The sequence below is a fragment of the Schistocerca serialis genome, chromosome 3 (genome assembly GCF_023864345.2).
Source record: "Schistocerca serialis cubense isolate TAMUIC-IGC-003099 chromosome 3, iqSchSeri2.2, whole genome shotgun sequence".
NCBI lineage: Eukaryota > Metazoa > Arthropoda > Insecta > Orthoptera > Acrididae > Schistocerca > Schistocerca serialis.
Genome location: NC_064640.1, coordinates 46,832,149 through 46,858,175, shown reverse-complemented (window position 1 = coordinate 46,858,175; position 26,027 = coordinate 46,832,149). Strand labels below are relative to the sequence as shown.

General features: G+C 38.3%; 1 protein-coding gene across 1 annotated transcript in view; it reads right to left on the bottom strand.

Annotated features, from left to right (window-relative positions):
- LOC126469698 (uncharacterized) overlaps positions 1-26,027 on the bottom strand; it is an 894,140-nt gene that overhangs the window by 421,571 nt on the left and 446,542 nt on the right. Inside the window, exons 17-18 of the mRNA XM_050096872.1 lie at positions 15,197-15,274; positions 12,447-12,524 (exon numbers count right to left, since the gene is read on the bottom strand). Coding sequence (XP_049952829.1) covers positions 12,447-12,524; positions 15,197-15,274 — 156 coding nt within the window. The remainder of the gene's footprint in view (positions 1-12,446; positions 12,525-15,196; positions 15,275-26,027) is intronic.

Below are 26,027 nucleotides of genomic sequence, written 5' to 3'. Positions count from 1 at the left end.
CCACAAAAAGTTTTAGATGAAATATCAATCAATGACATGACCAAATATTATGACTACTACACCTCAGGGGGCAATGAAGTTCTTTGCATTGTTACGTAATTGATGGTTACCAGGTGTCCAAATTAACTGACTGTTTCCTGCTGTTAGTTCTTCCCCTCCTTTCATTCAGAACTATATCTGTCCACTTTAACATTCTTCACTATTATGGTTAAGATGAGAATATTTCTTTGTACTGAGTGCGAAAACAAATTATCCAAGCAGTGTAAACATCTGTACAGAGTGGCAGCCAGTCAAGGAATATTTTAGGGAATTGATTTAAAAAATTTTATTTAGAAGTCCCCAGTCAAATATATACAAGTTTTCTCCCACAGCAACTTCTCCTGTGCCTATGTGCCAAGTTGCCTGCCTTTCAGAACAAAAGCTGCTGACAAGAGGCGTCCTCACACTCTGCTGAAACAGCTAGTGAATTCAGTGTCATCAGTTTTAGGCAATAGCATGCATGGGATACAGGCCATGTGTATGGATGCTGGAGCATTCTGCAGTGCAGAAATCACTTGCCTCGGTCTGTTGTGAGCCGGATATTGACCAAAACAGACATCTTTCTCGGTAGACAAGCCTCTGGCTCTGCGTTTCATAACCGGCCACCATCGTAACTTAACATGAACCGCCTCCTCATCATTTGCCCATTTATTTAGTTATTCATCCTCTTAGACTGACCTAAACCCGGTAACTATCTCCCTAGGCATGGTCTTTGTATACTATGTATTTGAATATATTCTATTTAGTTACCTAATTTCCTGTTCTGTCATTTAACAGCAGTCCTAGATGCCCACTTGAAAGACCAGATCATTCAAACTGCTGCACTTTGTAGACATAAGCTGTATGTAATAACCTTCTTCCCTCTCCCTCCCCATGTACACTGGTATCAGAAACATGATTCATTCCCACCGTCTGGTCTATAGGGCGGCTGTTTACTTTTTGTTCATGTTAGATAGTGTGTGGTCAGTCAGAAGTAACGGCTGTTATTCTGCTGTGAGTCAAGCCTGGACGCAGCAGTGCATCGGATACAATGCCACACCAGATACTGCATCTACACATACCAGCGTCTGGGGCAATATGTACTGCCAACCTGTAGCAGCACACCGCTGCAACATGTGCGCACTGACTACACAGAGCTGCGTCTCATTGCACAAGTACATGCTGTGAGCATGGCGGCTCCATTTGTATTTCACTTCCATTGAACCTGTTTACTGTATTAAATTTCTTATACATGTTTCAAACTCTGTTGTTGTTGTTGTTGTTGTTGTAGTTGTTGAAGTATTTCATACTTAGTTCTAGTGATGAGAAGTTTCTTAAGATATATTTTTGAGAGTTTTCTATTAATCTCCAGGGATGTGCAGATAGTACATTGTGTTTGGTAACCACAGAGTCCCCAGCTGTTCATAACACTTTTTTCCATTTCATTTTCATGTCATGATCAGTTCTATTTTTTTTTCTTCTTCTTCTTCTTTTCTGTGAGCATCATTTCTGTGCTCTCTGATGAAGGTAGGCTCCTATTCCTTGCTCTGCAAATGTGAGCACCTTAAGGGCTCTATAGACCCTATGCCTCCAATCTGCACCTGCAAGGTTTCCAAAATCGGTGGCACACTAAATCTTTTTACCTTGATGGGGATTTATTTTTATTGAAAGACCAGGGCCAGATGTGAAATCTGCATCTAGGCCTTGTAAGAAATGTGACAAACCTAAGTGTCTAATGATCCTGGTATTGCCTATCAGTTTACTATTGGTATTAGATGACTTGAGACCCCAAATGCAGACACAGTCATAATTATAGAATGAGCACTTGTGTTGCCAAAGCTGATAGGATACAGTGTGACATGCTGGATTGCGGAATGAAAGGAATGAACTTTTTCTGCCTTCTTTTTCTCTTGTTTCTGTATCTCTCTACTTTCTCTTTGCTGACCTTTTATTCTTTTTTTGTCCATACCTTCTGTTTTTCATATGTGGTAGCTGCTTGTCTGCTTAACTCAACGCATGAAGCAAAAATGTATCCAGTTATGTATCGTAACAAGAGTTCTAATGACTGATGATGAAGAATTGATCTGTTGTACCCCTGTAAGTTGATAAGAGAGAATATGATAACTTGTGGCTGTTATCTCCCAGAGGGTAATGAACTTTTGTTGATATGCTGAGATGTTTTTATTTAGGTTACTTGTGAGCAGACAAGAGGTCCTGTCATTCATGTGGTTGAAGGCAATTATGTATAGGGAAGAGTTCTTCTGCCAGCTGTTTCAAGTGATGTTATTTCTGTTGTACAGATAATGTTTTGTTGTGGAAGCTGAGGAGGATAAAATAAATGCTAATTATGTTGCTAATTGTATGACAGGAGATGATTCAGTGATGTTACATTGTTTATTGTATGCTGCCACATCAACAGGTCAGAGCAGAACCGTTAACCATGATTCATTTTACCATGCAGTCAGCTTCCAGTTGAGATAATGTTTTCGGAGTCATTTAAATTGAAGGTTATATTACCAGTGAATGCTTACTAAACAGAGACCACATGGTGCAAACCCATGGACTACCACAGCTGTCGCCTTGTGATAAGCCAGCCACATCCCAGCACGCTACCACTTTTCTTACCCTTCTTCATCTTGTCTGTCATAATTAAGTCTAATTTTCATATTTTTGTACAATTTATATGTAACGAACTGACTAGGTTTTCAGTGACAATGTACTGAGAGTATTACATAGAGTATAAATATTAAGTGGTTGTCACATTGCAGTGGTACCAGTTGAGTCTAACAGCAGATTGGGTTTCACTAGACATGACCTGCAACTCAATAGCTATGGGAAGGGGAAGTTGGCAAAGCTTATAGGTGTCAGTGTAGTGGGTGGTGGCAGGATCCCTCATGAAGAATTCCTGTAGTATTTGGTGTTAGAGCTGCACCTTTTTTAGATTGAAGTCAGCTCATAGATATACCTGCTTAAAGGAAGTCCCTCTAGCAAAGGAATCACCTTCAGAGAATCTCAGATATCCAAGTAGAGAAGAATTAGCATATTTCATCAAAACATAAGAGGTATTAAAGATAAAGTTAGTGAACTGCTTATATATGTTGGCTGTGAAATTATTGGTATGTTGGAGCACCACTTAAATAATTTGAGAATTCTGAGGCTTCCTTCACCAGGATACAGATTTGCAGGCTGTTTTTCAAGGAGTTCCTTGTGGGGTGGGGCAGTGGCTATATACGTAAAAAACAGTATTCCATTATTCCATTTCAATTCGTAGATGTATAACGGCACTGCACTGAACAGGTATTTGAATGTTGTCCAGGGGCAGTTGAACTCAGAAAAACTTAACTTGTAATTGTTGTTGTTTATAGGTCTGCTAACTCTGACTTCTGAGAATTTCTGGTCAAGCTACAGGTGGTTCTTGATTCACTTTGTATGAAGTACCTCAAATTAGTTATATGTGATGACTTCAATATTAATTTTGTATATGATGGTGCGAGAAAAAGGATGTAGATACGTCTCATAAATTCATATGAAATGATGCAGACTGTGGTCTTCCCAACCAGGGTGCAGGGGAACAGTAGCACAGCCATACAATTTATTTTTATTCATTCTTCTTTACTAGATGGGCAATCTCTTAGTAAAAGGGTGAATGACCTTTCAGACCATGATGCACAAATTATGACACTAAAAGGCTTTTGCACTCAAACAAACATTACATATAATTACAAACCATGTAGGAAAGATACTCCAATGGTAAAAGAGTGTTTGTCAAACCTCGTTAAGGAACAAGAGTGGCAGGGTGTTTCTAATGCCGATTACATAGATGACAGATGTAACACTTTCCTTAACACATTTCTCATGCTATTTGAGAGTTGCATTCAATTAGTGTGTTCTAAACATGGTATTAGAAGTATAAGACAGCCTGGGTAGCTGACTAGTGGGAAAAGGATATCATGTAGAACAACGTGGGTTTTATATAAAAATGTTAGAAATAGTCGCAATCAAGCAACAGTAGCTCATTACAAACAGTATTGTAAGATGCTTAAAATGTTATTAGGAAGGCAAAGACTATGTGGTATGAAAATAGAATAGCTAATCCACAGGATAAAATTAAAACCATATGGTCAGTTGTGAAGGAAGTGTCTGGTCAGCAGCACAAGGTTGACAGTATTAAGTCAGTTTGTAGTAAATGTTAGCCCTGTACTTAGCCATATTTGTAATTTTTCCTTTAAGAATGGTTAGTTTCCTGAACAGGGTGTCTACGTGGACAAGGAAAAAAAAAATCCCGGATTTTTCCCGGATTTCCCAGTTAAAAATACACTTTCTCCTGGGTGAAAATACGCTTTTTACATGTTAAGTGACCGTATATTATTCCTTGGCACTGTAAAACTCAATCCTTTGAATGTTTATGGTTTTATACACTAACGTAGAATTTCCTGCCACTTTAGAAAGGGGGGGGGCACAACTGCTCAAAGGAATCTAATTTAAACAGTTGTCACGTCACGCTCATCAGAGGCAATTTGTTGTTACTTAGCATTGCATAGTCTTCCAAAAGCCTTTGACACCTTTTGCTGTTGGCAGACGCTTAAGCACTGTGTTTTGTTTTTGTATACGGTGCATTTCCTTTGCAACTTAAGTTTATTTTATGTTTCTTTTTTTTCCTCGTTGATGTTTTGTTGCTGCAGTGTTATTCTGCAGTAGCGGGGTACAGTAATATCCTTTGTTAGAGTATTGGTTCTTACCACTCAAAATCACAAAAATTTAACTGAAAACTAAAACAATGAGAAATTCCTGGAATTGTAAACAATTCCCGGGTTTTTCCTGGTTTTCTCCAGGATGAAAAAATTCCCGGGTTTTTCCCGGATCTCCTGGTTGTCCCGGGTCGTATTCACCCTGCTGAATGACTGCAGTTCTCAGTAGTAAAGTCAATTTATAAAAAGGGAGAAAGGGATAAGGTAAACAATTTTGGACCTATTTCTATGCCATCAGTGTTTGCTTAGGTTATTGAAAAGGTTGTGTATGTAACGATAATTTATCATTTTATATCACATAATTAGCTATTAAATGTACAGTTTGGCTTTATAACTGATTCACAATTGAAAATGCTACATTCTCTTTCGTCTGTGAGGTAATGGATGGATTAAACAAAAGGTTTCAAAAGCTAGGCATCTTTTTTGATTTAACTAAGGCATTTGATTGTGTTGATCACAAAATATTGCTCCAGACATTGGACCATTACGGAATACGGGAAGTAGCTCACAATTGGTTCACCTCTTGCTTAAGCAACAGACAGCAAAATGTCTTTATTCATAGTGTTGAGAATGGCTGTGATGTGGGGCATGGTCAAACGGTGGGTGCCCCAGGGATCAGTGTTGAGGCCACTTCAGATCCTTATTTACACAAATAATATGCCCTTTAGTATTACAGGGAATTCTAAAATATTTCTGTTTGCCGATGACACTAACTTTGTAGTAAAGGATGCTGTGTCCAACCCTGGCTTGATATCAAATAGTGCAGTTCACGACATAAGTTCATGGCTTGTAGAAAATAAACCCTAAATCACAGTAAGACTCAGGTTTTACAGTTTCTAACACACAATCCAACAAAAACAAAAGTTTTAATTTCGCATAATGGGTTTACCACTAGTGAAATTGAACAGTTCAAATTGCTAGGTGTTCAGATGGATAGTAAACTGTCGTGGAAAGCCCATGTTCATGATCTTATTCGAAGGCTAAATGCTGCCATTTTTACTTTTTGAACGGTATCTGAAATAAGGATCATTCAACATGAAAATTAGTCTACTTTGCTTATTTTCATTCGGTGATGTGATGTGGTATAATATTTTGTGATAACTCTTCTCATTGTCGAAGGATATTTTTGGCTCAGAAATGGGTATTTCAGGCAATAAATGATGTAAGTTTGTGAACCTCTTGTTGACCCCTGTTCACTACTCTGGCAATACTCACATTAGCCTCTCAATATATATATTCATTGTTGTTGTCAGCTTATTCCCAAGACATAGCAGCCTTCACTCATTTAATACTAGAATGAAATACAATCTGAATTTGGATTGCACTTTCGTGCAGAAAGGTGTGCAGTATACTGCTACATCCATTTCCAATAAGCTACCACAAGAATTCAAAAATCTTATCAGTAAACCACACCCTTTCAAATCGAAACTGATGAGTTTTGTCATGGTTCACTCCTCCCATACTGTCAAGAACTTGCTTGCAAAATTAAAATGTTTCCTATTTTAAATTGCTGACTGTGTTTACTCAAACTTATGGCTTCTCTTTTTGGTTCATAAATATTTTATTTTATCTGTTATTACTTTTCTGTTGTAATTTAATGTACCGACACATTACATGACCTTGGAGATTTGCTCCTCAATTTGGTCCTATGGAACTAGATGTATAAATAAATAAATAAGTAACCATTAATATTTTTTTGAGGATGGCCCAGGTGCACTCCTATTTGTATTATGTAGGAAGTTTATGTATTTGTGAAGAGTTTTAGGTCTTTAAAGGTACCCTCTATCATCTACTGTATAGATCTTTATCATGTCGTGTATTTAACTACTTTTGTTGTTCAACTTTGTTGTAGAATTTTGGTGATATACTACATTTCACTTGTAGATCTCTTTTATTGACAAGATTTTTGTTTTTTCTTTACAAATCTTTCCTGTCCTGTGTCCACAGAAGTCAACATTTACTTTTTCCTTACCTATGTGTTTTACCAAGCATATAAAGTCCTGCAGTACTCTATCACATCCTCCAACAATTACGTATCAAAATTTCTGTTCTCTTGAGGTGACTAGATTGTACATTTTATGCAGACAACTAGCTCCTAAAACCACTGGCCAGTGTTTCCTGAATTTTGTGTTTGCTGAAATTCAACACAGAGATGCACTCTGCCCCATATTGCTGATTTAAATTTAAAAGAAGTACTGTACTAATAATCTGAATTAACTCACTATATTTATCATCATACACAACTTAAGATCTCTTCAGTACAAATCAGGTGTCGCTCTGTAAGGATTATTACCAGAGTTTGATTGTCTGTTAGCCAGTATTTTTTTTTTCTCTATTTATGTGCATACTTAGTGTTATACCACTGGTACACACCACCAGCTGTGCTTCAAAGAATGTTTGCTTCTAGATCGTCACCTCCCCTTCACCCTTCTCACTCTTCCTCCTCCTTTGCACCCACCTCTCTGCTGTTTCCCCTCCCGCAAGACATGCGTTACACAGCAGATAATACTCCACTCCATCACCCTAATAGAGAGAAGTGCCATTAAAATTTGTCAATGGCACACACACATAGCTCTCCTTCCCTGCAGGATAACCTACATGCTCTTCTCCCATCAGTCGGAAGTTTGTTTAGGAACAATGCATGTGCTTCTGTCACTCAGAACCACATTCTAGCTGAGAATCTTTTCATACTTAATTAACTGATTATAAACTCACTGCAGTCTTTCCCTTCTTCATGTGAAGTGTTATGGATGTATGAGGATACTGTTAGCTGTTTGATCACTATGCACAAACATTATAATTATCTCTATTGGAGTTTGCCTTGTGTTTCTCCATGCCTAGAACTTTGTTTTACATGCTTATTTTATGCCACATGACAGTCCCATGATATTCTGAAAACAGTAAACTCTAAGATCAGTGGACAAGACAGATGGTTTTTCCAGGACTTTGTCAATTTAGAGGCAAAAATAAGGTTGTAACGAATCCTCATTTTCAATTGACAATCAAACAAGTGCTGTGCTGGTCTTTTCCTTCAGTTTTTCTAGTTGTAATTTTAATTATAGAGAACAGTTTGTCGATAATTGTTGTTTGTAAAAAATTGCAGTTGAGTGACGTTACTGGGAAAAATATTAAATCTATGTGTTACTCTAAGCATTAGATCTTGTACTTTCTTGGTGTATTTTCATATTTTATCTCCTTAAATTAATGTCAATTAATAACTTTTCCTGTGTTTTTCTGCTAAAGGGATTTAGGGTCATACCATGGTTTTGATGAGTTAATGAGCAGTATTTTTACGTAATTCTAATGAATATTAATGATTTATCACAGATCTTTAAATATTTAAGGTCATACCAGATCCTCATTTGGCAGCTGGACAATATTTTGTTCTATGTTGTGCACTAACTTATGAGAAATTTTGATTATAGCTACCCATTTTGAGACCTATATTATCACTCAGACAAACAAGTCACCCTTCAGACCACTACTTGGTCACATTTCAGCCTGGTTCATTATCATTTGTCTCAGTTTTAACTAATTAATTCACGTGTAAAACTAAGTGATATACGTACACACTACTATCTCATGAGGTAATTTAAAATGGTTTTTGCTTTTCTGAGATTTTCACTATGATGTGGCTGCATTGGCCATTTCCAATGATGTATCCAAGTTAAGGCAGTGATAACTCATTAGATGCTCTGGCAAGTTTATGCTACAATTTTTTTCCAGTCGAAACTACTCCAGAATTCTGATCTGGGTGTAATACTTATCTCTCTCTCTCTCTCTCTCTCTCTCTCTCTCTCTCTCTCTCTCTCTCTCTATGCCTAAGTATGCCATAGTTCACAATGTTTTGGAAGACTGTTACTCTGTGAGGTGATACAAGATAATTTAAATTGAGTAGGTAGAATGATAATATTAGAAATTCATGGGTTTTGATGCACAGCCTTTGCTATCCCCTGATTTCACCCGTAACTCCAGGATGTTTCGTAGCCTGAGCAACTTTGGGCAACTACTAGCTGCAAAAATAGTTTAACGACATATCAAGTTTTGAATTAAGTTATTACCCTTTTTCAAATGCACTTAGACCAGTTCCAACCCACACCACATGTTATTGTTCTGCAGTAAGCTGATTTATTATGTTTTTTACCCAAATACTTTGATTATAACAGAATTAAGTCTTCTGTCATGTTATTGTTGCATTTAATATTTTGTATTAGTTCAACTATGTAGAAACGTAATTAATATTTTAAAGGCAATACAAACAACAACACATTTTAGCAGGGATGGGGGGGGGGGGGGGGGGGGGTGCTGTAAACCATTAAAAGATCAGGGCTGATCCAGTTTGGACAGCTTCTGCTTTCTATGACAATGAGTTTACTACTGAAACAGTAAATTAATAATAGATTTTTTTCTTCTCAACCTAACAGAAACCACAATAGTTCATTCCTCCTTTGTGAAGCTTTCTGGAATAATTTTAACTTCGTATATTTTAAGAACTGATAATCTGTACGATGATGATTTCAGTTATTACAGGAGCTATTGCATTGCCTGTTTTCTTAACTCATGAAATTCGATAAACTTGACAACATCTTAGTCCCCTGCCATTTACACTAAATGAAAACAATTGTAACAGGACCCTCCCACAGCATTAAGGCTCCTACTAGGGCAAACCGTCTTTCCAGCAGTGACTGACATCCTTTTGTAAACAATGTGAGTCACCACTCCTCTGCAAGGGATAAGCAATGTACAGGGTGGCAGCAAGTCAAGCAATATTTTAAGCAACTGGTTTATAAAATTTTATTTAGAAGACCCCAGTCAAATCCTTACAAGTTTGCTCCCAGAGCAACTTCCATAGTGCAAACATGACACAAGTTGTCTGCCTTTCAGAACCAATGCAGTTCCATCCAGTTCACACTGCTGACAAGAGATGCCCTCAGCCCTCTCCTGAAACTGCTAGTGAATTCACACCATCGGTTTTGGCAAACAGCATAGGTGGGATACAGGTCACATGTGTGGATGCTGGAGCATTCTGCAGTGCAGAACACAGTTACCTCACTCTCTTGTGATCCAGACCTCTAGTGGAACATACATCTTTCATGGCAGGCAAAGCCTCCAGTTCTACGTTTCATGATTGGCCATCAACATAAGTTAACATGACCCACCTCCCCTTCTGCTGCCCATTTCAATTAGAAGTTCAATCTCCTAAACTGGCCTAAACCTGGTAACTTCCAACCCTAGGCATGCCCCTTGTATACTGTACATTTGAATATATTCTCTTTATTATACCTAATATCCTGTTCTGTCATTTAATGGCAGCAATGGATGTCCACTTACAAGACCTGACCAAACGATCAGCTGTATGTTGTCGATGTAAGCCATATGTAACAACCTTTTCCCCTCACCCTTCCCATGTACATACCTACAGAGCACAGGTGAAATACAGACATTTGATGGAACATATGTGGACACCCACGAAAATACAAAGTATAGGATTACAGATACACCAGCAAGATAATGCAGAGTACAATTACAAAAATTTCCTTTTGCTTATTATTTTCCCCATATCATATCAAAATTTCAACAATAAATAAATTGCATAAATACAGAATAGGCATAATGTTAACTATTTAGACATATCCTTTACATGAATAAGAGTTTGTAAATTTGATTAGTCAGAGTGTGTTTATCCCAAGAAACCACTCATAAAAAGGAGGGGGGGGGGGGGGGGGGGGGCACTGATCTTATATTCACGCTTGTCTTATACACGAGTAAATAACATATTTCTCACTCTGCATGGGAGTGTATGTAGTATTGAAACTTCCTAGCTGATTAAACAATGTGCCAGACTTCATCTGAAAGCTAGCAGGCATCTCTTGTCTTCTTTATGTGCCTATCGGTGACTCAGCACCTAAATTATTTGGTGAGTTAATTCCTTTACTTATTAAATTACTCATAATGTTATTACTAGAGCCCAGATTTTCAGGCACTATCAAATCGAATAACATGCATATATTCATGCAATGTCATATCAGTAAATACACATAATAAAGATAAAGAATTAAAATACGTCACAGAAAATGATGTTTCTATGTCACAAGAAGTGACAGACGCATATTTAGGTGAAGAAATTTTGGACAAAGTCTGATCAAGTTGATAGTTGTTTTAACTTTTGCTAGAAAATATTTTTCTCTTCTTTGAAAACTCAAAATCAGGATTTGATATGATAACTTTGTTATCTTAAAAACAACAACACCTACTTCTCCACAGAATGATTGCAAAGATCTTTAACCTTTACAATAACTGCCTGGGACTCCACGTGTGACTTACAACTTTGGTATTTTCAAAGAAAATGAACAAAATTTGATTTGACGTAAATGTGGTCTTGCCTCATATCTGTTTCCTTGAATTTCACTATCACGTCTTTAATGCAAACTGCGTTACTGACCTCAAAAACCTACAGCCCAAAAATGAAGCAAAAAACCTACACTGCAGTACCTTAACGCTTTTCAGTAGAATGAAGCAAAGAGATGTCAACTTCAAAAGATCTGTATGAATTAAATGTCTCTTACTGACAACGTGATCAAAATTATCACAGTAAAAGATGGCAGCATTAATCCAGGTACCCCACCTGGTTGAAAAAGGTTGTAGGTGCGCAGCTAAATCTGGAAGAATATCTCTAAATCCAGCAACATGGACAAGTGCATTTAAGAGTACCTTCAATTGGAAAAAAAGGGCAGCATATGACTTATTACTGTCAGCAGTTTCAAACATTTGTATTTTGTGAATCAATTTTCCATGTTCGTATCATTGTTTGTAACAGTTTATTGACACAATCAAATTTTAGACTGCCATTTCAGTTACATGATGTAGTGCATGGGGCAGCAATGTTAGACACTTCAAGTTATGATAAAAATATTTAATAGCTTTTTCAGCCTTCATCACATATGGAGCAGCTTTGCGCAGCAATAATAATAATAATAATTATAATTATAATAATAATACCCTTTTTAATTTAATTGTTTTGGCACAAAGTATATTGACTTCTACTGACAACTACCGAGCTGAAGTAGAGCACTTGAGCTCACTATGAAGTTCACATACTATAACATATTTGCAGAATTGCTTATGTACTGCATCTTGGTGCAGTTCATATGAATAAATCAATAAAAGATGGTGTCACACATGTTATTGCAAAAAAGGGTCAAAAATGTGATATAACATGCATTACAAGTGTCCCAATTCATACCATCTGCAAAATATACATTTACCCAGCAAATGGCCACACATGCAAAAATTCATGCAACTTGTGGTTACACAGAAATCTGGACTCTAGTTATTATACACCTGCCTCGGAAAGTGAATAACTCTCACAGCCTCATAATAATTTGAAATAAAATCATCTGAATAACCAGGAACTTTCAGACGCATACTTTATAGTTTTCGAATTAATTAATGCTGACTCCCAAACTTCACATTCATTTCTTCCTAACGATTCCATTATCACAAATATCAAACAATCCCATTGAGAAGTATAACTAATATTTGACTGGATCTCAGAAAAATTATAGCTGCACACTATACAAAGCACAGTTCACAGCATTACCCTGTCAATATTTATAGAAATCACATAAGCGAAAAACTAATTGCAGACATGACTACAGGATAAGTATAGTGAATATATACCTGATTCATTGTGGTCTCTGTGCCACCAGCTAGGTTTAAAATATTTCTTCTGTCTAGCTGATTCAGCATATGGTTCACCTGTTAGAAAATACAATACTGGTCAATGAAACTAAGCAGCCATCAAGAATATTTCGTAACTTTTGTAAACAAAGGAAAGGAAAAGAATGCAATATCATAGACATGTGACTCGCAGAAATGAGCACTACCTGGTGCAATTTATATAAATTAGGATTATGAACACCAAATCATGACCAGCATCATCATCATCATCATATACTACAGGATGATTATAATTAGAGTTAAGCTTGCAAAATGCTGTAGAAATTACACCACTTCCATCTCACAAGATGTGTGAATACACAGAATTGTCAAATATGGGCAATGGAATATCCACATGCAAATCAACCAGTACCACCTCATCCTGAAACGGTCACTGTGTAGTGAGGGGTTTACAGCATCATTTACCATAGTGCCAAATTTTTTCGAAGTGACAGGAGCTTCAGGTCCTGTTCCCTGTACCATCACTGGTAAGCACTGTGAGTGTCTTTTGTGCAATGATGTCATTCCAGCTCTCCAACAGCGTGGATGAGTAAATGGAATCATGTTTATGCAAGATGGCACCCCTCTGCACACTGCAAATCCAGTTAACCAGCAGCTGAAGCACTATTACAGAAATGTGAGAATTATCAGCCACCATTTCCCTACAGCCTGGCCATCCCAATCACCTGATTTTAATGTGTATGACTTCTGGATGTGGGGCTATCTGAAACATGATATGTACAGTGTTCTGACTGCCAACTTTGCTGCACTGAAGGCACACATTGTGGAACACATCCTGACCGTGACACCGGAAAGACTTCCATCAGTTGTGGAAAATGCTGTTTCTCAATTTCAACTTCTTGCAGAAAATGGTGGACAGCATTTTGAACATGTTTTATACCAGTCACACAGAAATTAATAATCCAATTTGATTTTGATTCATGCTTTCTATGCAGTTTTTGCCTCAGGACAGTTAAAAGCCGATTTTTCCCATCTGATGTGCTATGACCTTGTAACTAAGAGTATCACACCTGTAGGGCCATGCACATTGAGTAGTACAGTTTGTTTAACGTCAAGCGTACACCTTAGGTATTGTTGTATGATTCATTTGTCACTTGTAGTAGAGCATCATTAAATTATGAAGCTTACAGTGCCATCTATTGCTACATTTTGTAACTGTTTATTTTTCTTCTGCCATATGTTTTTCCCCTCTCTCCAATAATACTCTGTTGCAATTTTAAGGCATTCTGAACAGTGGTGTTATTTCTGCAACAGTTTCAAAGTTTAAATTTAATTAGAATAATCCTGTAGTACTACTATATTTCTATTCAGTTAAGTGTGATCTAGTGCATCATCGCAATTACAAATACCCAGTGAAGTAGGTAACACTGTGCTTTTGATGAAGATGAAGTAGTGCACAAATTGGTGAGGCTATAGACTCTTTGTTACTGAGAAACTTCCCTTTGTCCATTTCTGCATGTTTTGACAAATACTTCAACAAACACTTAATTCTTCAGCTCCATCTTCTCCGCGGTATGCCATCTGTCTCTAGGGTACAAGGGTTCAGGACAAAGTTTTGTATTCTGGTGAAACAGTCTATAACACATTGTCAGTGGATATCAGGCAGGAAACAGAACATAATCAGTTATTTCAGAACAAAGTAAAAGAATGCTTGATTAACCACTATTCCTACAACTTACCAGAACACTTGGCCTTAAGAATATGATTCTGTACAACTCAAACAGTTGTGTTAGATATATCTTGATGTTGTCAGTATAAAAAAAGCTGACAAGGGTCTGTGTAAAGTTAGATAAATGCTTTGTTTGAATTATTATTGTGTCTGTGTATGTGCGGATGGATATGTGTGTGTGTGCGGTGTATACCTGTCCTTTTTTCCCCCTAAGGTAAGTCTTTCCGCTCCCGGGATTGGAATGACTGCTTACCCTCTCCCTTAAAAGCCACATCCTTTCGTCTTTCCCTCTTCTTCCCTCTTTCCTGATGAAGCAACCGTTGGTTGCGAAAGCTTGAATTTTGTGTGTATGTTTGTGTTTTTTTGTGTGTCTATCGACCTGCCAGAGCTTTTGTTTGGTAAGTCACATCATACAACACAATACAATACAAGCAATACAAACAACTACACATTTTAGCAGTGGGGACGGGGGGGGGGGGGGGGGGTGCTGTAAACCATTAAAAGATCAGTGCTGATCCAGTTTGGGCAGCATCTGCTTTCTATAACAATGAGTTTACTACTGAAAAGAGTAAATTAGTAATAGATTTTTTTCTCCTCAGCATTACAGAAACCATGATAGTTCATTCCTCTTTTGTTAAGCTTTCTAGAATGATTTTAACTTCGTATATTTTAAGAACTGATAATTTGGACAATGATGATTTCACTTATTACAGGAGCTATTGCATTGCTGCACAAAATCTAAACAGTTACTATTTTACTGTTTTCTTAACTCATGAAATTTGATAAACTTAACTACATCTAAGTCCCCTGCCACTTACACTAAATGAAAACAATTGTAACAGGACAGTCAAACAATCCCGTTAAGAAGTATAACTAATATTTGACTGAATTTGAGAAAAATGATAGCTGCACACTATACAAAGCACATTTCGAAACATCACCCTGTCAATATTCACAGAAAACACATAAGTGAAAAACTAATTGCGATGATGACTACAGCATAGTTATAGTGAATATATACCTGATTCATTGTGGTCTCTGTGCCACCAGCTGGGTTTAAAATATTTCTTCTGTCTAGCTGATTCAGCATATGGTTCACCTGTTAGAAAATACAACACTGGTCAATGTAACTAAGCAACTATCAAGAACATTTTCTAACTTTTGTTAACAAAGGAAAGGAAAAGAATGCAGTATCATAGCCATGTGACTGGCAGAAATGAACACTACCTGGTGCAATTTATATAAATTACGATTATGAATGCCAAATCATGACCATCATCATCATCATCATCATCATCATCTACTACAATTTAAGCTTTCAAAACACTGTATAAATTACACTACTGGTCAGAATGATGTCAAATTGCAATGGAATATTATCAGAGAAGAGGGAAAACGTATAGCAGAAGAAAAAAATAGCGTGTAAACTTAGCAATAGATAGCGCTGTATGTCAGAATATGTCAATGAAAACACCTGTCACGTGCATGACCCACTGGTGGTTCAAATGGCTCTGACCATTATGGGACTTAGCATCTGAGGTCATCAGTCCCCTAGACTTAGAACTACTGAAACCGAACTAACCTAAGGACATCACACACATCCATGCACGAGGCAGGATTCGAACCTGCAACCATAGTGGTTGCGCAGTTCCAAACTGAAGTGCCTAAAACTGCTCGGCCAAACCTGGCTGCACGACCCAGTGAAGTTGCTATGAAGATGATGGGTACATGGTTTTTCCTCCATTTGCATGTGTGACGTTCACCATGACTGTCTCAATGCAATGAACTGATTCAACGTCAGAGGAAGCAGTGGTCACAGCGATGCACAAGTAGACGATTGGTGGTGCACAAACATGTAGTGCATGGAGAATTGCCCAAACACTAGACATACAAATGAGCACAGTGCATAAAATCTTATAAAACATCCTACTTTGCTATCCATCAGAAATTGATCATATGTACGAGTTGCTTCCTCTTGACCTGCCAGCAAGAAAGACCTTTGCTTTAGAATTTCTTGCTCACATGGAAGTGGACAATGATTCGCAGAGGAAGATTTTATGGACAGACGAATCCCACTTCCATCTGACAAGATATGTGAATACACAGAATTGTCGAATATGGGCAACGGAAAATCCACACGCAAATCAACCAGTACCACTTCATCCTGAAATGATCACAGTGTGGTGAGGGTTTATGGCACCATTTATAGTAGAGCCATATTTTTTCCAAGTGACAGGAGCTTCAGGTCCTGTTCCCTGTACCATCACTGGTAAGCGCTATGATTGTCTTTTGAGCAATGATGTCATTCCAGCTCTCCTTCAGCGTGGATGTGTTGATAGGATCATGTTTATACAAGATGGCACACCTCAGCACATTGCAAATCCAGCTAAGCAGCTGTTGAAGCACTATTTCAGAAATGCTAGAATTATCAGCCACTAGTTCCCAACAGGCTGGCCATTCCAATCACCTGATTTTAATCTGTATGACTTCTGGCTGTGGGGGAATCAGAAAGATGATGTGTTCAGTGTTCTGATTGCAAACTTAGCTGCATTGAAGGCACGTGTTGTGGAACACATCCTGAATGTGACACCGGAAACTTCCATCAGTTGTGGAACATGCTGTTTCTCAATTTCAACTTGTTGCAGAAGACGGTGGACAGCATTTTGAACATGTTTTGTACCAGTCACACAGAAATTAATAATCCAATTTGATTTTTATTGATCCTTTCCATGCAGTTTTTGCCTCTGGACAGTTAAAAAACCAATTTTTCCCATCTGATGTGATATGACCTTGCCATGGTGGATGGGCTTACGTAACTAACAGTATCACACCTGTAGGGCCATGCACATTGAGTAGTACAGTTTGTTTAACGTCAAGCGTACACCTTAGGTATTGTTGTATGATTCATTTGTCACTTGTAGTAGAGCATCATTCAATTATGAAGCTTACAGTGCCATCTATTGCTTCATTTTCAAACTGTTTATTTTTCTTCTGCCATATATGTTTTCCCCTATCTCCAATAATATTCTGTTGCAATTTGATGGCTTTCTGACCAGTAGTGTTATTTCTGCAACAGTTTGAAAGATTAAATTTAATTAGAATAATCCTGTACTACTATCACATTTCTATTCAGTTAAGTGTGATCTAGTGCATCATCGCAATTACAAATACCCAGTGAAGTAGGTAACACTGTGGTTTTCACAAAGATGAAGTAGTGCACAAGTTGGTGAGGCTATAAACTCTTTGTTACTGAGAAACTTCCCTTTGTCCATTTCTGCATGTTTCAACAAATACTACAACAACCATTTAATTCTACAGTGCCATCTTCCCCACACTATGCAATCTGTCTCTAGGGTACAAGGGTTCAGGACAAAGTTTTGTATTCTGGTGAAAAAGTCTATAAAACATTGTCAGTGGATATCAGGCAAGAAACTGAACATTCTCAGTTATTTCAGAACAAAGTAAAAGAAGACTGAATTAACCAATATTCCTACAACTTACCAGAAAGCTTGGGCCCAAAAAAGTGATTCTTTATAACTCAAACAATTGTGTTAGATATATCTTGAAGTTGTCAGTATAAAGAAAGCTGACAAGGGTCTGTGTAAAGTTAGATAAATGCTTTGTTTGAATTATTAAACAGTAACGGGTCCTTAGTACTATTAGGGGTAGAGACAGAAGGGCGACAAGGGCAGGGGGGGGGGGGGGGGGGGGTGGGGGAGGTGAACTTATCTAGAAGTAATTACCAGATCTGCACATGTAAATAGATTAGGTCTAGTCATAGTTTGCTGTCAGGATGTATAAGTATCAGCATATGGTCCACCAGTATGAAACAGAGATGTGTACTTGTAGGCTGCCACCTTCCCAGGCTGCTGGCGACATAAAGTCACAGATATGCATGGTAAACTGTTTAACGACAACCATTAGCAAACTGTATTTGTTGTCAACCACATCTCGGACAGCTGCCACAGTCATACATGTCACCTGTCTTGCCACTGGAGGTGCAAGAGACACTGCAATTAGTGCTCTTCGGGCCATAGCGCTGAGGGTGATTGCCACTCCCTCAGTCACGGCTCTCATTGCCCAGTGCTGTCATACACACGGGCTTGTGTACAAGTCTTCATTCTGAGTGCTGTCCGTTTTCACCACAGTATCTGCTGATGGGATACTTTTGAGGGAAGTTATTTATCATACAAATGTAACCCATCCCCTTTTCCTATCTCTCTCTCTCTCTCTCTCTCTCTCTCTCTCTCTCTCTCTTTTGCCATACATGGCAACCCTTGCAGGGAATATTTATGAAGTTGAAGTGCTTTCAAATGAGGAGGCTAACTTTTATGCTCTTATTAACAAGAACTGCACCCAATTAGCGAACTGTGGAAGGACTGTGTACACATGAACTGTAAATGGCTAGAAAACTGCATAAGAACTGTGATAAATAGATAATGAACTGTGTTTGAATTGTTTCTGAGGTTTTGTTGAACTATAATAACTGATGACACTAAATCAAATTTTTTGTTGCTATGAAAGTAATGTTAGTGTAAATCAGAAATAGGAAGTGCTGAAGTGCTATGAGAATAAAAGTTGATGTTTTGTGCATGGTCAACGGGATTATATTGTTAATCATCACTTAAACATTTGTCATGATACAAAATAGTGCAGCGTGCATAGCAGCATGATACATCCATGGACAACATGTGCAGTCACAGCATATAGTGGTGAGCGCAGTTAGCATTATAGGGCACATCTGATGTGGCTGTTTCAGCACACAACAGTGGAATTGCAGCTAGGGGTGCAGCCAACAGCTGTGAGAATCAACAATAATACATCAAGGAAGAAAAGTAGGGTAAATTTTATGCTTGCACATAGCAGTGTTAAGATTTGTAATTGGAACATCAGTAATAGTAAAATGTCTGGGTAAAAGAATTGAGATGTGCTCTTGGCCGTAGAAAACGAGTTCAGTCGCACAGCAGTAGGGACGATTCGGTGGGTCTGATACAAATAAATGGTAATGAAATCAGATATGGGTTTAATTTTATGTTAAATTGAGTCAAAAGTAATTCAAGTAAAAACATAGATTCACACTTTGGTGTTAAATCTGAAATAGAGAATTAAAAAAACCAATGATCTCACTGAGAATTTTGAAGTAGCCACAAATGATTTCAATGGTAATGTAGAATTAATTAATACTGCAGACAGTAAAAATGTAGATTTAGTGGCAAACAATGATAATGTAAACCCAGGACGTGTAGTACCTAGTCAGAATGAGGTGATTGTTTGGAATGACGATATCAGAGAAAATGACTCTGACGTCAACATTACTAATGAGCCAACAGATGAGTTACATGCATTCAGTTGTCATACAGCATCAGCTGACACCCTATCAATTCAGTAGGGATTCTTTGGTGTGACGTCATAAGCGCATGACTGCATGTGAGTTCGTTGTCTAAGTTTTTATATTTTTAGGTTTCAGATACATATTTTAACGGTTTTTGTGATAATATTTACTTTACAAGTGACTTATTAGTGGATTCTTCATTCACCTCTGCCTTTCTTGTGTTGTGACCTGATATTTGTGAGTGTTTCGTATCGAGCAACTTAACCTCTTACCTGTGTTTACATCCCGCGTTGACCAGTTGCAGCTGTAGCGGCACAATGAAAGCTAAGTACTAATTAATTGTTTGTGTATAGTGGTTTATCTAGGAACTTTAGTAGTCTTCAACCGGCGTTATTGGTGTTTTCTGGTGAAATAATTTCAGAAGAACTTTTTGAGAACTGTTTTCAGTTTCGTTACTGTGTCATTAGACGTTTGATTTTCTTTCTGTGTTAGTCTTTTGTTATATTCTCATTTGTTGTCGATTATACTGTTAATAATAGTAGTTACTTCCCTTGCAGTGTAAGTCTGTGATTATTGCAGTAAGTTTTTTAACATCTACTTATTGTAGTAGCGGAACTTAGATAAAATAGTTTTCTTGTTTCAATAACTGTAAAATTTTACCATGAGTGAGAAATGTGGGCATTGCCATAGGTTCGTGAGTAGTGGATCGCGGTGTGAGACTTGTTCGGAGTATTTTCACCGGGGGGGGGGGGGGGGGGGGGGAAGAAATGCAGTGGGGAAGCCAGTGGGCATTCTGGTGAGATCCTCTCCTGGAACTGCAGGTTATGTAGCAAGAGTATAAGATCTGTGCCCTTCAGGTGCAGTTGAAAAACACACAAGAGGAGCTAGATAGGATGTGGAGGGAGAAGGGGGTGGGGGAATTGGAGCTGGCTGTTGGCAAGAGATCTGCTAGGAGAAGGAGATTTTCAGATAGTTTTACTATTGGTGTTTGCAATAGATATGACCAACTGTCAGAGTCTAGTGGAGAGCAATCTCTAGTGGCTGTAGATGTAGGAAGTATGCAGCAGACCTCAGCAGTTACGGTGGCTAGGACAGTTGCAAAGCCGAAAAGAAAGAAGAAGGTTCTGTTGATAGGTAGTTCTCATGGCAGAGGTGTAGGCCAGCAGTTGCAGGAAGTGTTGGAGAGTGAGTACCAGGTCACCAGCATTGTGAAGCCTAATGCAGGATTGGCTCATGTGACTGTTAACATAGGGGGGTTATGTAGTGATTTTACTAAAGCGGATCAGGTAGTGATTGTGGGTGGAGCTGGTAATAGTATTGATAGGGATGGGAAGTATGACATAGATGGTGACATGGAGAAGATAGCCACTCAGATTGGCAACACGAATGTGCATTTCATGGAACTGTTTCAGCGTCGCGATCGGCCTCATCTTAATACAGCTGTCAGGCATAATAACATCAGACTTGGGGTTGCGCTGATGACAGAAGGCATGGGTCACATTTCAGAGTGTCGGTGGAGTCTATCAGCAGGACAGGTTTCACTAGACATGGCCTGCACCTCAACGGGTATGGGAAGGGGAAGGTGGCAAAGCTTATAGGTGACAGCATATGTGGGGGCGGTAGGATCACTCATGGGAAAATTCCTGCAGTAGTGGGTGTTAGACCTGCACCTTTTTTAGATTGAAATCAGCTGATAGGTATTCCTGTTTAAGGGAAGTCTCTCTAACAAAGGAACCACTTTCAACAAAGCTTAGGTATCTGAGTAATGAGGGAATTAGTATATTTCATCCAAATATACTAGGTATTAGAGATAAAGTTAGTGAACTGCTTATAGATGTTGACTCTGAAATTATTGGTATATCTGAACACTTCTTAAATAAGGAGATAATTCACAGGCTTCCTTTACCAGGATACAGGTTGGCTGGCAGCTTTTCTAGGAGCTCTTTGCAGTGTGGGGGAGTAGCCATGTAAGTGAAAAACGGCTTCCCATTTGAGTCAATTGATGTTTCAAAGTACTGCACTGAAAAGGTGTTTGAATGTTGTGCAGGTGTGGTTAAATTTAGTGGAGTTAAACTTCTAACTGTTGTTATTTATAGATCCCCAGACTCCGATTTCACAACAGTTTTGCTAAAGCTAGAAGAGGTTCTTGGTTCACTTTATGGGAAATACAAAAAGTTAGTTATATGTGGTGACTTCAATATTAATTGTATAAGTGATTGTGCAAGGAAGAGGATGCTGGTAGACCTCCTTAATTCATATAATCTTATGCAAACTGTATTCTTTCCAACGAGAGTGCAAGGGAACAGTAGAACAACCATAGACAAGATTTTTGTTCAGTCCTCATTACTAGAAGGGCATTCTGTTATCAAAAAGGTGAATGGCCTTTCAGATCATGATGCACGAATTTTAACTCTAAAAGATTTTTGTGCTGCAACACATGTTAAATGTCATTATCAGCTGTTTAGGAAAGCTGATACAGTTGCTGTAGAGACCTTTGTAAACCTTATCAAGGAACAAGAGTGGCAAAATATTTACAGTGCTGATACAGTAGACAATAAATATAATGCTTTCCTCAAGACTTTTCTTGTGCTCTTTGAAAGTTGCTTTCCATTAGAACATTCAAAACAGGGTACTAGCACAAACAGGCAGCCTGGGTGGCTGGCAAGAGGGATAAGAATATCTTGTAGAACAAAGTGGCAATTATATCAAAACGTTAGAATCAGTCAAAATCTAAATGCAGCAGCCCATTACAAACAGTATTGTTAAGTGCTTAAAAATGTTATTAGGAAGGCAAAAAGTATGTGGTATGCAGATAGAATAGCTAAGTCTCAGGATAAAATTAAAACCATATGGTCAGTCGTAAAGGAAGTGGCTGATCTGCAGAGACAGTGCGTAGTGGGAATGTCCGTGTTACTGATAAGTCGCATATACAGGGTGTTTCAAAAATGACTGGTATATTTGAAACGGCAATAAAAACTAAACGAGCAGCGATAGAAATACACCATTTGTTGCAATATGCTTGGGACAACAGTACATTTTCAGGCAGACAAACTTTCAAAATTACAGTAGTTACAATTTTCAACAACAGATGGCGCTGCGGTCTGGGAAACTCTATAGTACGATATTTTCCACATATCCACCATGCGTAGCAATAATATGGCGTAGTCTCTGAATGAAATTACCCAAAACCTTTGACAACGTGTCTGGCGGAATGGCTTCACATGCAGATGAGATGTACTGCTTCAGCTGTTCAATTGTTTCTGGATTCTGGCGGTACACCTGGTCTTTCAAGTGTCCCCACAGAAAGAAGTCACAGGGGTTCATGTCTGGTGAATAGGGAGGCCAATCCACGCCGCCTCCTGTATGTTTCGAATAGCCCAAAGCAATCACACGATCATCGAAATATTCATTCAGGAAATTAAAGACGTCGGCCGTGCGATGTGGCCGGGCACCATCTTGCATAAACCACGAGGTGTTCGCAGTGTCGTCTAAGGCAGTTTGTACCGCCACAAATTCACGAAGATTGTCCAGATAGCGTGATGCAGTAATCGTTTTGGATCTGAAAAATGGGCCAATGATTCCTTTGGAAGAAATGGTGGCCCAGACCAGTACTTTTTGAGGATGCAGGGACGATGGGACTGCAACATGGGGCTTTTCGGTTCCCCATATGCGCCAGTTCTGTTTATTGACGAAGCCGTCCAGGTAAAAATAAGCTTCGTCAGTAAACCAAATGCTGCCCACATGCATATCGCCGTCATCAATCCTGTGCACTATATCGTTAGTGAATGTCTCTCGTGCAGCAATGGTAGCGGTGCTGAGGGGTTGCCGCGTTTGAGTTTTGTATGGATAGAGGTGTAAACTCTGGCGCATGAGACGATACGTGGATGTTGGCGTCATTTGGACCGCAGCTGCAACACGGCGAACAGAAACCCGAGGCCGCTGTTGGATCACCTGCTGCACTAGCTGCTCGTTGCCCTCTGTGGTTGCCGTATGCGGTCGCCCTACCTTTCCAGCATGTTCATCCGTCACGTTCCCAGTCCGTTGAAATTTTTCAAACAGATCCTTTATTGTATCACTTTTTGGTCCTTTGGTTGCATTAAACCTCCGTTGAAAACTTCGTCTTGTTGCAACAACACTGTGTGGAATTCCAACACCAGAAAAATCCTCTGTTCTAAGGAATAAACCATGTTGTCTACAGCACACTTGCACGTTGTGAACAGCACACGCTTACAGCAGAAAGACGACGTACAGAATGGCGCACCCACAGACTGCGTTGTCTTCTACATCTTTCACATCACTTGCAGCGCCATCTGTTGTTGAAAATTGTAACTACTGTAATTTCAAAAGTTTGTCCGCCTGAAAATGTACTGTTGTCCCAAGCATATTGCAACAAACGGTGTATTTCTATGGCTTCTCATTTAGTTCTTATTGCCGTTTCAAATATACCGGTCATTTTTGAAACACCCTGTATGTACAGTATTTAATAATCACTTTCTGAATATAGCAGGTGAACTAAATAGAAACCTAGTCGCAACAGGGTATCATGTAGCGCTCTTAGAAAAAAGTGTTCCGAGACTGTTACCTGAAATGCTCCTCCATGATACTGACAAGAGGGAGATTGAGTTAATAATTAAATCACTAAAGACCAAGAACTCTCATGGACATGATGGGGTATCTAGAAGATTACTGAAGTATTGTTCTGTGTATGTTAGCCCAGTACTTATCCATATCTGTAACTTTTCCTTTAGGAGTGGTCAGTTTCCTGACCGATTAAAGTACTCGGTAGTGAACCAACTTTATAAAAAGGGAGACAGGGATAATGTTGACAATTTTAGACCTATCGGTGTTTGCTAAAGTTATTGAGAAGGCTGTATATACAAGTTTACTGGAGCATTTAAATTCACATAATTTGCTGTCAAATGTACAGTTTGGTTTTAGAAATGGTTTAACAACTGAAAATGCTATATTCTCTTTTCTCTATGAGGTTTTGGATGGATTAAATAAAAGGTTGTGAACGCTGGGTGTTTTCTTTGACTTAATGACGGCTTTTGACTGTGTTGACCACAAACTATTACTGCAGAAGTTGGACCATTATGGAGTAAGGGGAGTAGCTTACAATTAGTTCACCTCTGCTTTAAGAACAGAAAGCAGAAGGTAATTCTCTGCAATATTGAGAGTGGTAGTGATGTTCAGTCTTAATGGGGCACTGTTAAGTGGGGTGTTTCCCAAGGGTCGGTGCTGGGGCCACTGCTGTTTCTTATTTATACAAATGATATGCCTTCTAGTATTACAGGTGATTCAAAAATATTTCTGTTTGCTGATGACACCAGCTTGGTAGTGAAGGATCTTGTGAGTAATATTGAAACAGTATCAAATAATGTAGTTCATGAAATAAGTTCATGGCTTGTGGAAAATAATTTGATGCTAAATCACAGTAAGACTCAGTTTTTACAGTTTCTAACTCACAATTCACCAAGAACCGATATTTTGACCAGACAGAATGGGAATATTATAAGCGAGATGGAACAGTTCAAGTTCCTAGGTGTTCGGATGGATAGTAAGCCCATGTTCAGGATCTTGTTCAGAAACTAAATGCTGCGTTATTTACCATTAGAACAGTATCTGATATAAGTGACAGTTCAACACGAAAAGTAGTCTACTTTGGATATTTTCATACGCTTATGTAATATGGTATTATTTTTTTGGGTAATTCTCCTGATTCAAAAAGGGTATTTTTGACTCAAAAACAGGCTGTTCAAGATATATGTGGTCTAAGTTCGAGAACTTCTTGTCGACCCCTATTCAATAGTCTGCGAATTCTGACATAGGCCTCACAGTATATATTTTCATTAATGTCGTTTGTTGTTAGCAATATTAGCTTATTCCCAAGAGTTAGCAGCTTTCACTCAGTTAATACAAGGCAGAAACCAAATCCACATGTGGAATGCACTTCCTTAACTCTTGTGCAGAAAGGAGTGCAGTATTCTGCTGCATCCATTTTCAATAAGCTACCACAAGAACTCAAAAATCTTAGCAGTAGCCCAAACACTTTTAAGTCTAAACTATTCTGTCGAGGACCTCCAGGAAGAGCTGAAAAATTAAGCAAATCCCAGTGTTACATTGTTGATTTTCTTTATTTAAACTTATGACATGTCACCTGAATATGTTTCATTTTATCCGTTTCTAATATCGTGTTATAATTTCATGTACTGACACGTTCCAAGACCATGGAGACTTCTCCTTCAATTGGTCCCACAGAACAATAAATAAATAAATAAATATGAGCATCAGTATATGATGTCTATGCAAAAATTAATTTTGCAAGAACCAAAAGTACTACACATGAAAAAAGATAATGGATTAAAGGAAATTAATGTGGAAACAGCACAACTTAATACTAAGTTTGATGCACTGGAACAAACGGTTATAAACCTTGAAGTGAAATCTGAAGGATGCTGCAAGAAACTAGAGTATGAAAAACAAGAATGGGGTAAGAAATTATAAGTTTGTAAGTCACAAA